The sequence below is a fragment of the Chiloscyllium punctatum genome, chromosome 7 (genome assembly GCF_047496795.1).
Source record: "Chiloscyllium punctatum isolate Juve2018m chromosome 7, sChiPun1.3, whole genome shotgun sequence".
In the NCBI taxonomy this organism is placed as follows: domain Eukaryota; kingdom Metazoa; phylum Chordata; class Chondrichthyes; order Orectolobiformes; family Hemiscylliidae; genus Chiloscyllium; species Chiloscyllium punctatum.
In genome coordinates, this window is record NC_092745.1 from 132,676,098 (window position 1) to 132,690,444 (window position 14,347).

General features: G+C 44.6%; 1 protein-coding gene across 4 annotated transcripts in view; it reads left to right on the forward strand.

The window, feature by feature from the left end:
• Positions 1-327: 327 nt before the first annotated feature.
• LOC140480153 (choline transporter-like protein 5) overlaps positions 328-14,347 on the forward strand; it is a 284,053-nt gene continuing 270,033 nt past the window's right edge. For 3 of the 4 annotated variants that reach the window (XM_072574868.1, XM_072574870.1, XM_072574869.1), the window contains exon 1: positions 329-463. In XM_072574868.1, coding sequence (XP_072430969.1) covers positions 427-463 — 37 coding nt within the window. In that variant the 5' untranslated portion in view covers positions 329-426. Of the gene's footprint in view, positions 464-14,347 lie in introns of all 4 variants that reach the window. The other variant, XM_072574866.1, reaches the window with a different exon arrangement.

Below are 14,347 nucleotides of genomic sequence, written 5' to 3' on the forward strand. Positions count from 1 at the left end.
GCCTCAGGACATTCTGATAGGCGCTAGAGAAATGCAAATTGCTTGGCTGCGCATTACTAAACAAAATCCTTTCCCAGTTTTCCAAACGGGCCCGTCGCGAATTCCTGACAACAATATCCCCCTATTACCCCGATTGCAAAATCCAGTTCCCATCTGCAACCCCAAATCTCCTTTTGTCTCTCTGTCTCTCTGCTTTATTCAGGCTCACACTGTGAGCTTCCAGCCCCTCTCTCTCCCATACACTAGATGACGCTTTGCACTTCAGAAGTGAAGCTCTGACGTTGGGGATTAGCTGGCTGAGGGAGAGTGGCGAGGGGAGGGGGAGAGCAGGGTCTGAGACATAAACACTGAGCGCTGTTAATCCTGGCGGAGGAGAGACACACAGGCAGACAGACTGAGAGTGAATACAATCAGCAGCGAATAGCAATGGGACGGAAAGCAGAATTGCACGATTCAGTGTTCGGTAGGAAATTAACCCTTTAAAGCAGATGGTTTTCTATGTTTATGTGTGTGTGTGTTTCAGGCTGGTGTGGAGGGGGGAGATGCAAAGCAGCTTCACGGGGAGAGCTAGCATTCTTTCACTGAAAGACGGATTGTTGCAATCAGCTGTCGGCTCCCTGTAACAATACAGACTTTCTGTTACAATCCACCAGCCCCAATCCTTTCCCTTTGCACCCCCTTCCTCCTCCTCCATCGCTGCACCTCCCTCCCTTAGTGTCTCTGCAGCAGAGAGAAGGGGGTGAGGATTTACCATGCTGCTCTGAATCCCTGTGTTATTGTCTCTGTGTGTGTGTATAGTCTGGTGCAGCCACTGAATGGAATGTAGCTATTGATGGGTCGCGTTAAATGTGGAGGACACTGGGGGCTTGATGTGCTCCTGAAAAAAGCTTCCAGCCTTCTACTCCCCCCACCCTTCAGATTTCCCGTGGGGTTGGAGTGGGGGGAGTTAATCAGCAGCAGCTGTTTGCAGCCGACGGGGTAATTGGGGGGGGGGGGGGTGCAGTTCTGACAGCGTGTCAAAGGGACTCAGAAAGAAAGAGCCCCAGAACTTTTCCTCGCTCCCAACAGTAGAGGTGACCCTTTAGAGAGGCTGGTGTTTGCTTCCAATTGTGGAACTTGTGGTTCTCTGAAGCTGCTGGCCAGGAGCTGCAGTGGTCAGTAAAGCAGATTTTTAAACTCGCCCCTCATCAGTTATTCAGCCCCAGCTCCCACAGGGACACCAACAGACGCCATTTTTAAAAAGAAACTTTTCTGTCAGTTTATTTTCCTTTGGGTTTAAGGAAACCAGATTTATAGGAGTAATTTTTTTTTTAAAAAATCAAGGAGAGTGGCTCACTGTTCCCTTTTTAATCTGAGCTCCTGGTTAAACCAATTGCATTAATTTCAATTTTACCAAATTTTTTTGACAGAAGATATTCTTGATTTCATGAACTGAGTGGCAGAGTTGAATTTAAGGAAATGTGAGACCACCCATTGTCAAATTAAAGACCAGGCACCCTAGGATTTTCATAACAGTGACAGTTATCACACATTATCAGATCCACACATAGAAATCTTTAAACACAAGAGGATGGATATAAAAATTATTAGAAAGGTCTGTAGGATGTTCACCTTTATCAATTGCTGGATAGAATATAATGAAATTCTGGCTAAAACCCTCTCTCTTTCTCTTACACCTTCTCACTTTCCAACACAACTTTCACACACATGATCCAGCTCACTCACTTGTATTCTCTATCTCTGTTGCTTTCTCTCACTCTCTTTCACAGTCTCTCACATATTCTCTAATCCCATCACACTCTCTCATAATCATTTTCTCTCACACACTCTATGTCTCACTCTATCCCTTACACTCATTCTGCCTCTCACTCACTTTCTCACTCACACGCTCTCGCTATAAAACTCTAACTAAACCTTAGTATTTTGAGTCCAGTCCAGTCATCAATGTGAGGCACTATCCCATTGGTAGGACATTTTGGCCTTAGGGAACATCTAAAGGAAGTTTATCACCAGGGCTGAAATGAGAGGGAAAACTATTTGGGCTAGACTATATTCCCCTGAGTTGAGCTAATTAAGATATTTCAGATAAGAACATAAGAACTAGGAGCAGGAGGAGGCCATTCAGCCCTTCAAGCCTCTCTGCCATTTGATACGATCATGACTGAGCTCATCTTGGATTCACCTCCATTCGCCTGCCCTTTCAACCCCTTATGAATTAAAAACCTGCCCATCTCCTCCTTGAATCAACTCCATGTCCCAACATCCACTGCGCTCTGAGGGAGTGAATTCCACAGATGACCCATTGAGAAAAGTTATTTCTCCTTGTCTCTGTTTTAAATTTACTACCCCTTATCTGAAAACTATGACCTCTCATTCTAGATTGTCCCACATGGGGAAACATCTCCACATCTATTTTGTCAATTCCCTTTAGCGTCCTGTACACCTCAATTAAATCTCCTCTCATTCTTCTAAACTCCGGAGAGGATCAACCTAAACTGCTCAATTTGTCTTCAGAAGGACAAATCCCTCATCTCTGGGATCATACGTCATGGAAACAGACCCTTTGGTCCAACAGGTCCACACCAATAATGTTCCTAAACTGAACTATCAAATGCCACTGCACTAATATCCACCACATCTTCTGGCAGTTCGATTCACACATAAAACATAGAACATTATAGCACAGTACAGGCCCTTCAACCCTCGATATTGCGCTGACCTATGGAACCAATCTGAAGCCCATCTATCCTACACTATTCCATTCTCATTCTTATGTTTCTCCAATGACCATTGAAATGCCCTTAAAGTTGGCGAGTCTACGACTGTTACAGGCAGTGTGTTTCACGTCTCTACTGCTCTGAGTAAAGACATCTGTCCTATATCTATCACTCCTCAATTTAAAGCAATGTCCCCTCATGCTAGCTATCACTGTCTGAGGGAAAAGGCTCTCACTGTCCACCATATCTAACCCTGAAATTATCGTAATGTCTCAATTAAGTCACCTCTTAACCTTCTTCTCTCGAACGAAAACAGCCTTAAGTCACTCAGCCTTTCCTCATAAGACCTTCCTTCCATACCAGGCAACATCCTGGTAAATCTCCTCTGAACCCTTTCCAAAGCTTCCACATCCTTCCTATAATGCAGTGGCCAGAACTGTACACAATACTCCAAGTGAGGCCACACCAGAGTTTTGTGCAGCTGCAGCATGATCTCATGGTTCCAAAACTCAATCCCCCTACCAATAAAAGCTAACACACTGTATGCCTTCTTAACAACCCTATCAATCTGGGTGGTAACTTTCAGGGACATATTACATAAAACCCATCTCCAGAAGTTCAATACATGGACAATCTCGTTGATCTTTAAAGGGCCCTATTCTCTCTCTAGTTGATCCTTTACTCTTTATGTACTAGTAGAATTCTTTGGATTATCCTTGACCTTATCTGCATTTCCTGAAGAAGGGCTCATGCCTGAAACGTCGATTCTCCTGTTCTTTGGATGCTGCCTGACCTGCTGTGCTTTTCCAGCAACACATTTTCAGCTCTGATCTCCAGCATCTGCAGTCCTAACTTTCTTCTGTAGATTAGAGTGGTGCTCTAATCTACAGAAGAAAGTTAGGACTGCAGATGCTGGAGATCAGAGCTGAAAATGTGTTGCTGGAAAAGCACAGCAGGTCAGGCAGCATCCGAGGAGCAAGAAAATCAACGTTTCGCCAAGTGATTCAGGAATCCTGATGAAAGGATTTTGCCCGAAACGTCAATTTTATTGCTTCTCGGATGCTGCCTGAACTGCTGTGCTTTTCCAGCACCACTCTAATCTATACACAGGCAGTTGCCCAAGGCTGGAATTGAACCGGGGTGCCTGGCACTGAGTGGCAGCAGTGCTAACCACTGAACCACCGTGCCACCCCTGTCTGCGTGGAGTTTGCACATTCTCCCTGTGTCTGCGTGGGTTTCCTCCGGGTGCTCTGGTTTCCTCCCACAGTCCAAAGATGTGCAGTTTAGGTGAATTGGCCATGCTGAATTGCCCATAGTGTTAGGTGCATTAGTCAGGGGTAAATGTGGGGAATGGGTCTGGGTGGGTTACTCTTCGGAGGGTCGGTGTGGACTTGTTGGACCGAAGGGCCTGTTTCCATACTGTAGGGAATCTAATCATCTAATCTAATCATTTAGATGTATCAGAGCAACTGACCAATGGCTTGACCTTTGAAGAGATGGGGAGTGAGTGTCGTTTGGGAGGGAATTCCAGAGATTATGGTCTTAGGGACCTGAAGGCACAGCTGCCACAGCGGTGAAATAGCAATCAGAGAAAGGTCTAGACCACAAATGCTAATGTCTGACATAGAGAACACAGACTTACAAATAAAATTTGGCCATTCCGCTCCTCAAGCTTGCTCTTCTATTCAATTGGATCTTCACTGGTCTAATTGTGTTGCACATTCCACATTCTGTATCCAATGATCCTGGATTCCCCTGCCTAACAAGAATCTCCCCATCAATGTCTTAAAAATACTCAAATGACTCCACCTCCATCATCCTCTGTGACAGAAAGATCCAAAGTTGGCCAACCCTCAGAGATTTCCCCTCATCAGGGGACAACCCTAATTTTAAATCTGTGATCTCCAGTTCTGGGTGTTGGGTTGTCAAAATTAAAGTACAATCATGCAATTTTCAACATTGTCACTTCCAGTCACGTTGTCGAGTTGCATTGGCATAGCACCTTTTATGTGACTAAACATCCCAAGATATTTTACAGGAGCAGCAATTTGTCAGAACCAGTCACCAAGTCAAATACGAAGCAATTCAGATAGGAGACCAAATATCAGCTTTAAGGAGCTTTTGAAAGGGAAAAAGGAAGAAGGATTTTTTAAAAAGTGAATTCTTGGAGCGAGTGGCATTCCATACCACCCTCTTTTGGATAAATCAAGAGCATATGTGACAGCAGAACACCTCATTAATATTGAGAAAAGTCTTTTACATAATGATGTAAGTACCCGGTTTAGATTCGTCTGAAACTGCAGAAACCATCTGCTTCATAATTTAATCATTTCAGCGCAGTCGTTCATTCAACTTACCACAGCCAGTGGAACATGGGACAGATTAACTTTCAGCAGTCAAGCGCAACGGGATAAAGAATATCAAAAAGATTTAAACATAGCCAACTAATCGATATTTTTCCATTTGTGTCCAAACTGAGAAACCCTGGCAGACTCACACACACCAAAACATCTGTCTGTGAATTGACAAAGAGTCTCTGTGTTAAGACTCTGTGGAGATGATTGGTTTGGCCATTGAAATTCAAGACCTACCCTTGACTGATATTTACAGCTTCAACTGTACAGTGACACGGTTCAGACTCGATCTTTGGAGAAATATCTGTTTGTCAGTCATTGCTCATGACTCCTAATGAACACTTTTAATTCTATTCCACTTCAAGCCCATGTTCCTGCCATCTCCAAGCTTACAACAGCTGATACCCATCTCACTCACTCATCATCTACTCACTCTTTGGGAAATTCTGTCAAAGTGGTTTGCTTTCTTCAAACTGCCTCAAAACCCTGTTACCATCACAACAACAGGGTACTCCAGTTTCCTCCCACAGTCCAAAGATTCACAGGTTAGGGTGAATTGGCCATGCTAAATTGTCCATAGTGTTAGGTGCATTAGTCAGAGGGAAATGGGTCTGGGTGGGTTACTCTTCAGAGGGTCGGTGTGGACTAGTTGGGCCACACTGTAGGGAATCTAATCTAATCTAAAAACAACAGCATTGTGAAGGGCTCAAATGGTATAGGGTGTATGGCAATGAGATAGAGAATCGGCCATGATTCATCTCAAGTAGTGGAGCAGGCTTAATGGGCAGAATGGTCTATTTCTGCTCCGACTTTCTATGCTTCTAACTGCATTCAGATAGGACCTTTAACATTGCAGAATGCCAGAACACTTCATAACAGCAACGGTCAAAGAAAATTGACACATGGAGGGATTGGGATAGGTGACCAAAGGCTTGCTCAAAAGAGTTTGCTTTTAAGAAGCATTTTTAAGGAGGATAGAGAGAGAGGGTGTCGGAGAGACTTAAGGAGGGAATTTGAGAGCTGAGGACCTGGGCAGCTCACCACCACCTTCTAAGGGTGGGCAATAATTGTTGCCCCAGGGCGGCACGGTGGCACAGTGGTTAGCACTGTTGCCTCACAGCACTAGAGACCCGGGTTCAATTCCCGCCTCAGGCGACTAACTGTGTGGAGTTTGCACGTTCTCCCCATGTCTGCGTGGGTTTCCTCCGGGTGCTCCGGTTTCCTCCCACAGTCCAAAGATGTGCAGGTCAGGTGAATTGGCTATGCTAAATTGCCCGTAGTGTTAGGTAAGGGGTAAATGTAGGGGTATGGGTGGGTTGCGCTTCGGCGGGGTGGTGTGGACTTGTTGGGCTGAAGGGCCTGTTTCCACACTGTAAGTAATCTAATCTAATGCCCAGGTTCTGTAAGTGAACAAAATAAAACAATTGAGATATAGTCACCAACGATGGAGAAATACAATGGGTCACTTTGGAGGAGGCAGAGATTTTGGAGGGTCATGCGGCTGGAATGAGGATTTTAGAGGCAATGCTACACAGAGAATGGAGGCTGAGAGCTCAGTGGGGCTTTTTGTGAGGTCAGAAACACTGGGGCAGTGTTACGTTTAATACCTCTTACCAAATGTCTACCCAACCCCTCAATCTTTCCTACTGCTCACTCTATCATCCCATCAGTGCATCCCATAAGACCATAAGACCATAAGACATAGGAGTGGAAGTAAGGCCATTCGGCCCATCGAGTCCACTCCGCCATTCAATCATGGCTGATGCGCATTTCAGCTCCACTTGCCAGCATTCTCCCCGTAGCCCTTAATTCCTCTAGACAACAAGAACCTATCAATCTCGGCCTTGAAGACATTTAGCGTCCCGGCTTCCACTGCACTCCGTGGCAATGAATTCCACAGGCCCACCACTCTCTGGCTGAAGAAATGTCTCCGCATTTCCGTTCTGAAATGACCCCCTCTAATTCTAAGGCTGTGTCCACGGGTCCTAGTCTCCTCGCCTAACAGAAACAATTTTCTAGCATCCACCTTTTCAAAGCCATGTATTATTTTGTACGTCTCTATTAGATCTCCCCTTAATCTTCTAAACTCCAACGAATACAATCCCAGTATCCTTAGCCGTTCCTCATATGCTAGACCTGTCATTCCAGGGATCATCCGTGTGAATCTCCGCTGGACACGTTCCAGTGCCAGTATGTCCTTCCTGAGGTGAAGGGTCCCCAACCAGGACCCCCTCCCTGTTTGCACAAAAGAGCCGGAGAGAGAAGAGTAAGGGTCACTGGACCCGAAACGTTCACTCTGATTTCTCTTCACAGATGCTGCCAGACCAGCTGAGCTTTTCCAGCAATTTCTGTTTTTGTTTCTGATTTACAGTGTCTGCAGTTCTCTTGGTTTTTACTGGAAAGAGAGAACGTCTTTGTGTGTGTGCTTCCCCCTAGGCAATTACTACAGTTGTCAAATCATAAATCATTCTCACATAAACATTTCCAGTTCTTCAATGTCCTTTCTTGAAACAGGAAAAAAACAATTGGCCCAAACAAGCCCAGTTTCTGAGGGCTGACCCTATCCTTCTCACTGGATTTAGTTAATCACTTCCTTCTCCATACAAACCCTCCAATTGCTGTCTATTTCAGGACCCTCCCGTATTTCACTAAATTTATCCCATTTGGATTCTCAACTTCCTGATTTTTAAACAAGTGAGATCGGAACTCATTACTCCAGTGATGCAGCAATCAATTTTCACAAGTTGCCTTCACCTAAACTCAAAATCTTCAGTTCATTCATAGAGTCCCTACAGTGGGGAAACAGGCCATTAGGCCCATCAAGTCCGCACCGAACCTCTGAACCCTGCATTTCCAATGGTTAACCGAACTAGCTTACACAACCCTGGACAATGGGCAATTTCCCATGGCCAATTGACCTAACCTGCACTCTTTGGATTGTGGGAGGAAACTGAAGCACCCAGAGAAAACCCACACAGACTCAGGGGAAATGTGCAAACCACTCACAGACAAAATTCAGTTCACCGAGGCTAGAATTGACCCCGGGTACCTGGCACTGTGAGGCAGCAATGCCAGCCACTGAGCTACCCTGCTACTCCCTCTGTTCCCACCTTCCCTCCCTCCCACAAGGTCCCTGAACCTGTGGCCCATTCACTCACCTTGGTTCCAGAAGCCTAATGCCCCACCCAAAGCTTTTAATGGCTAATGGCAGTTTGAAGTTTCCAGTTGACTGTATGCTCAGTAATGTTCTGGGGGAGAGAGCTCCTGATTTCCCCGGGCCTTCGCTGTGTGAGGAAGTGGTTCCTGATGTCTTCGCTGAGAGTTGAAGATTCTGCCTCTTGTCCTGGACTCCCACCACCCTTGCCCATCCCATGGAAGAAATGGATTCTCTCTATTGACCCAAACAACTCCTTTCCTTGACTAGTGTGAAAACTAATCAGGTAGAGGAGCAATTTGGAAGGCAAATGGAATACTAGCATTTACTGCTAAAGGAATAGAGTATAAAAGTGGGGAGTGTTGCTGCAACTGTTAGAGTGAAGGATAAGAGTAGGGTACAATGAATGAATAAACATGTTGAGGTTCTAGTCAAGAATAAGGAAGAATCATATATTGGATATAGACAACTTGGATCAAGTAAATCTCCTGAAGAGAATAAAGGGTGTAGGGGCGTTCTTCGGAAATAAGTCAGGAGAGCAAAGAGGGAATACAAGATAGGCTTTGGACTGTGGGAGGAAACCGGAGCACCCGGAGGAAACCCACGCAGACACGGGGAGAACGTGCAAACTCCACACAGTCAGTCGCCTGAGGCGGGAATTGAACCCGGGTCTCAGGCGCTGTGAGGCAGCAGTGCTAACCACTGTGCCACCGTGCCGCCCACAAGGATGTGGAAGCTTTGGAAAGGTTTCAGAGGAGATTTACCAGGATGTTGCCTAGTATGGAAGGAAGGTCTTATGAGGAAAGGCTGAGTGACTTAAGGCTGTTTTCGTTCGAGAGAAGAAGGTTAAGAGGTGACCTAATTGAGACATTACGATAATTTCAGGGTTAGATATGGTGGACAGTGAGAGCCTTTTCCCTCAGACAGTGATAGCTAGCATGAGGGGACATTGCTTTAAATTGAGGAGTGATAGATATAGGACAGATGTCTTTACTCAGAGCAGTAGAGACGTGAAACACACTGCCTGTAACAGTCGTAGACTCGCCAACTTTAAGGGCAATTAAATGGTCATTGGATAAACATAAGAATGAGAATGGAATAGTGTAGGATAGATGGGCTTCAGATTGGTTCCACAGGTCAGCGCAATATCGAGGGTTGAAGGGCTTGTACTGTGCTATAATGTTCTATGTTTTATGTGTGAATCGAACTGCCAGAAGATGTGGTGGATGTTAGTGCAGTGGCATTTGATAGTTCAGTTTAGGAACATTATTGGTGTGGACCTGTTGGACCAAAGGGTCTGTTTCCATGACGTATGACTTTATGATTCTATGACTTTCTAACTGTACGACACATCAGTGAGACTGCATCCAGAGTACTGCAGACAATGTGATTCCCTAACTTGAGGAAGATTTTCATTTTTTGGAGGAGGTTCAATGGATTGATCCCAGAGATGAGGGATTTGTCCTTCTGAAGACAAATTGAGCAGTTTAGGCTGATCCTCTCCGGAGTTTAGAAGAATGAGAGGAGATTTAATTGAGGTGTACAGGATGCTAAAGGGAATTGACAAAATAGATGTGGAGATGTTTCCCCATGTGGGACAATCTAGAATGAGAGGTCATAGTTTTCAGATAAGGGGTAGTAAATTTAAAACAGAGACAAGGAGAAATAACTTTTCTCAATGGGTCATCTGTGGAATTCACTCCCTCAGAGCGCAGTGGATGTTGGGACATGGAGTTGATTCAAGGAGGAGATGGGCAGGTTTTTAATTCATAAGGGGTTGAAAGGGCAGGCGAATGGAGTATGGAAACAGGCCCTTTGGCCCAACAAGTCCATACCGACCCTCCGAAGAGTAACCCACCCAGACCCATTCCCCACATTTACCCCTGACTAATGCACCTAACACTATGGGCAATTTAGCATGGCCAATTCACCTAAACTGCACATCTTTAGACTGTGGGAGGAAACTGGAGCACCCGGAGGAAACCCATGCAGACACGGGGAGAATGTACTAAACCCACACAGACAGGGGCGGCACGGTGGCTCAGTGGTTAGCACTGCTGCCTCACAGCGCCAGGCACCCCGGTTCAATTCCAGCCTTGGGCAACTGCCTGTGTGTAGATTAGAGTGGTGCTGGAAAAGCACAGCAGTTCAGGCAGCATCCGAGGAGCAGTAAAATTGACGTTTCGGGCAAAAGCCTTTCATCAGGATTCCTGAATCACTTGGCGAAACGTCGATTTTCCTGCTCCTCGGATGCTGCCTGACCCGCTGTGCTTTTCCAGCACCACTCTAATCTACAGGAGAAAGTTAGGACTGCAGATGCTGGAGATCAGAGCTGAAAATGTGTTGCTGGAAAAGCACAGCAGGTCTGGCAGCATCCGAGGAACAGGAGAATCGACGTTTCGGGCATGAGCCCTTCTTCAGGAAGGGCATTTCCTAAAGAAGGGCTAATGCCCGAAATGTCGATTCTCCTGTTCCTTGGATGCTGCCTGACCTGCTGTGCTTTTCCAGCAACACATTTTCAGCACCTGTCTAATCTACACACAGGCAGTTGCCCAAGGCTGGAATTGAACCAGGGTGCCTGGTTTCAGGGGAGACAGTGGTAATGTCATTGGCCAATCCAGAACCTCAGGTCAATGTTTGACTATAAGAAATAGGAACAGGAGTAGGCTATTCGGCCCTTCAAGCCTGCCCCACTATTCAATACGATCATGGCTGATCTGACATTTCTCACATCCACTTCCTTGCTCTTTCTCCTGTAATCATTGATTCCTGACCAGTCGAGAAACGACGTAGCTCAGCCTTAAATATACATAAGCACTGTGCTCCAGCTCTCTGTGCAAAAGAGATTCAAAGACTCTGAACCCTCTGACAGAAGACATTCCTCCTCATCTCAGTCTGAAATTATTTGCCCTCTGGTGCTAGATTCTCCCATGAGGGTAAACATCCTCTCATTATTCACCTTTGTTTCCTCTTCAAAGAAGATTAGTAAATATTTCAGGCACCATTTCTCCTTCATGAAGCCCTGCTGACTCTGCTTTATCATATTATCTATTTCTAAATGCTCTGCTATTACAGAGAGTCATAGAATCACACAGCATAACCTTCACTCCAACCAGTCTATTCCACATATAATCCCAAACTAAACTAGCCCCATCTGTCTGCTCCTGGCTAGTATCTCTCCAAATCATTCTTATTCATGTACTTATCCAAATATCTTTTAAACGTTGTAATTGTACCCACATCCACCACTTCCTCAAGCAGTTCATTCCACATGAAATCCACACTCTGTGTAAAACATTTGCCTCCATGTCTTTTTTTAAATCTCTCTCCTCTCACCTTAAAAATGTTCCCCCATTCAAGGGAAAAGACACCTGCCATTAACCCCACCTATACCCCTCATGGTTTGATAAACTTCTATAAGGTCACCTCTTAACCTCCTATGCTCCAATGAAAAAAGTCCCAGCCTATCCCGCCTTTCTTTATAAATTCATGATTTGGAGATGCCAGTGTTGGACTGGGGTGGACAAAGTTAAAAATCACCCAACACCAGGTTATAGTCCAACAGGTTTAATTGGAAGCACTAACTTTCGGAGCGACGGTCCTTCAGGTGGTTGATGAAGGAGCACCTGATGAAGGAGCAGTGCTCTGAGAGCTAGTGCTTCCAATTAAACCTGTTGGACTATAACATGGTGTTGGGTGATTTTTAACTTTGTAAATTCAAACCTTCCATACCTGGAAACATCCTGATAAATCTCCCCAAACCCTCTTCAGCTTGATAGTATCCTTCCAATAACTGAGCAACCATCTTTTAAAAAAGCTTCTAACATTTTCCCAACAACAGGCATCAAACTAAGCTGGAACAACTAAGCTGGAACAACTAAGCTGGCCTAGGCCCCTGCTTTTGTCTCCATTCCTTTGAAATTAAAGTGTTACATTGGCAGTTTTCCAATTCTCTGTAACTCTTCCAGAATCTTAGGATTCCTGGAAAATTACTCCCAGTGCATCCACTATCTCTCCAGCTACTTCCTTTAATATCCTCGGATGTATCCGATTAGGTCCAGGGGATTTATTGGTCTTCAGTTCCATTTGTTTCATAGAGCCAGGAGCAGCTGTAGACGCTTTGAGCCGACCCCACCAATTAATATGACCGAGCCTGATTATCCAATTCATGATCATCAACAATACCCTGTTCCCACTTTCTCCCCATACCCTTTGATCCATTTAGCTTTAAATAGTACACCATACTTCTTGAAAACATTCAATATTTTGGCCTCAACTGCTTTCTGAGGCAGTGAATTCTATAGGCTGCCCACTCTCTGGGTGAAGAGATTTTTCTTCATCTCCATCCTAAATGGCCTACCCTGTATCCTTTGACTGTGACCCCCGGTTTTGGAATTTGTCACCCAGATCAAGCCTCAGAGCATGGATCACAACAGATCAATCGGGCCTAATAAGATTGGTTGTCGAAGAAACCTTATTTCCTTACTCAGTTCCTCAGGAGGTGATTGAGTCCAAACTCGGCGGTTCTTCATCAGCTTTTCCTATCAAGAGGCTCTCCATTAGAAGCACTAGAAGGTGCAAGTTGCTGTGAAAATGGATTGAATACATATTTTGTTAAGCTATTGCATTCTCTGCAGGCTCAATTTTTGCCCAAAAGCACTTACTTCAGGATGACTTGAGGTTTGTGTGTTTCTCTGAGTGATTGTTTGTCAACTGATGCCCCAGGGTGGGTGAGAATTCTGGATGATACAGTTCCATCTCTTTGACAGTTTGATCCAAACAGACTGAGACTTCCATCTTCAGGTGACTGACTTACTGACAGAAAGAGAAAAAAAACAGTCTGTTAAAGAAAAAAAAACAGCTGATTACCTGTCCACATATTGATTTGTGAAAAACAACAAGCTAAGAATAGAAATGTATTTGAGGCTGTTGCAAGTACATCTTGTCAGTTGGCGTCAGTCCTGACTCTGTCTGCCCGCTGGCAGGGAGAATGACAGACTTTCTACGCTTTGCAATTGGATGGCAAAGTGTATTGTGTTTTGGATAACTGACAAGTTCACTGTTACAACACGTGTTTCTTTGAGATGAAATGCCGATGATACACCAAAGAGGTGTGTTTGGCCGGGCCTGGAGTTTTGAAAATCCCATCAAATTCAGTAATACTCTCCCTCTTCACTTTTTCCCACAGTCTCTTGCAATGTTCCTTCCCCAATATTTTTCTTATTCCTTTTGGAAAGTTCTAATTGCATCTGCTTCCACCAGCCTTTCTGACAGCACCTTCCAGATCCCAACAACTCACTGTGTTGATAAAAAAAATCCCTAGCTCTCCTCAATTCATTTTCCAGTTACCTTAAATCTTTGTCTTCTGCTTATCCACACTTTTGCCAGTGGAATTTATTTTTCCCCATGTACTCTAATGAAAACACTTTGATAATTTTAAACGTTGAAGAGAAATATGAATGTGCTTCTGTCTGCAGCAATATGTTTTTTCATTCAATTCTGTTGAGGATGGCAGCTGTGTATGAATTTCCTGAGGAATAGCTCTGTCGATGTGGTATATAAGTCAACCTTTAAGATTGATTTGCGCGCCAAGTACAACACTTTAATCGCTGGTGTGGGTATCACCATTTGGAAATGAATGTGGTGCAAGTTTATTGAACAAATAAATAAATCGTACCAAAATACCCTTGACCACAAGGAAAACATTTTAAAACCCATCAAGTTAGTTACCCATCTCATGCGTCACGTTGGCTTGAAAATACTAACAAGGAGAAAGAGGAGGCCACTCAGCCCTTCAAGCCTGCTCTGCTATTCAGTAAGACCGTGGCTGATCTGATTTTAACCGCATTCCTGCGTACCCCTAATAATCTCACACCCCTAGCAAAACTTCCCAGGATCAGATGTTACTTTCACTTCAGAATCACCCTTTGACAATCATCTGCTTTATCCATCAAATTGGATACTCAGCATCCTTTGAAGAATTCGAGGAGAGTTTGTGCATGAAGAGCAGCCCGTAATTTGAGGACCAAGCCACACAAAGTGTCAAAGGGAACATCATGCAGTTTTCCACTTCTTTTCTTAACCAGCTTCCTGCCTGTTACAATTGGTGCCATTATCATCTT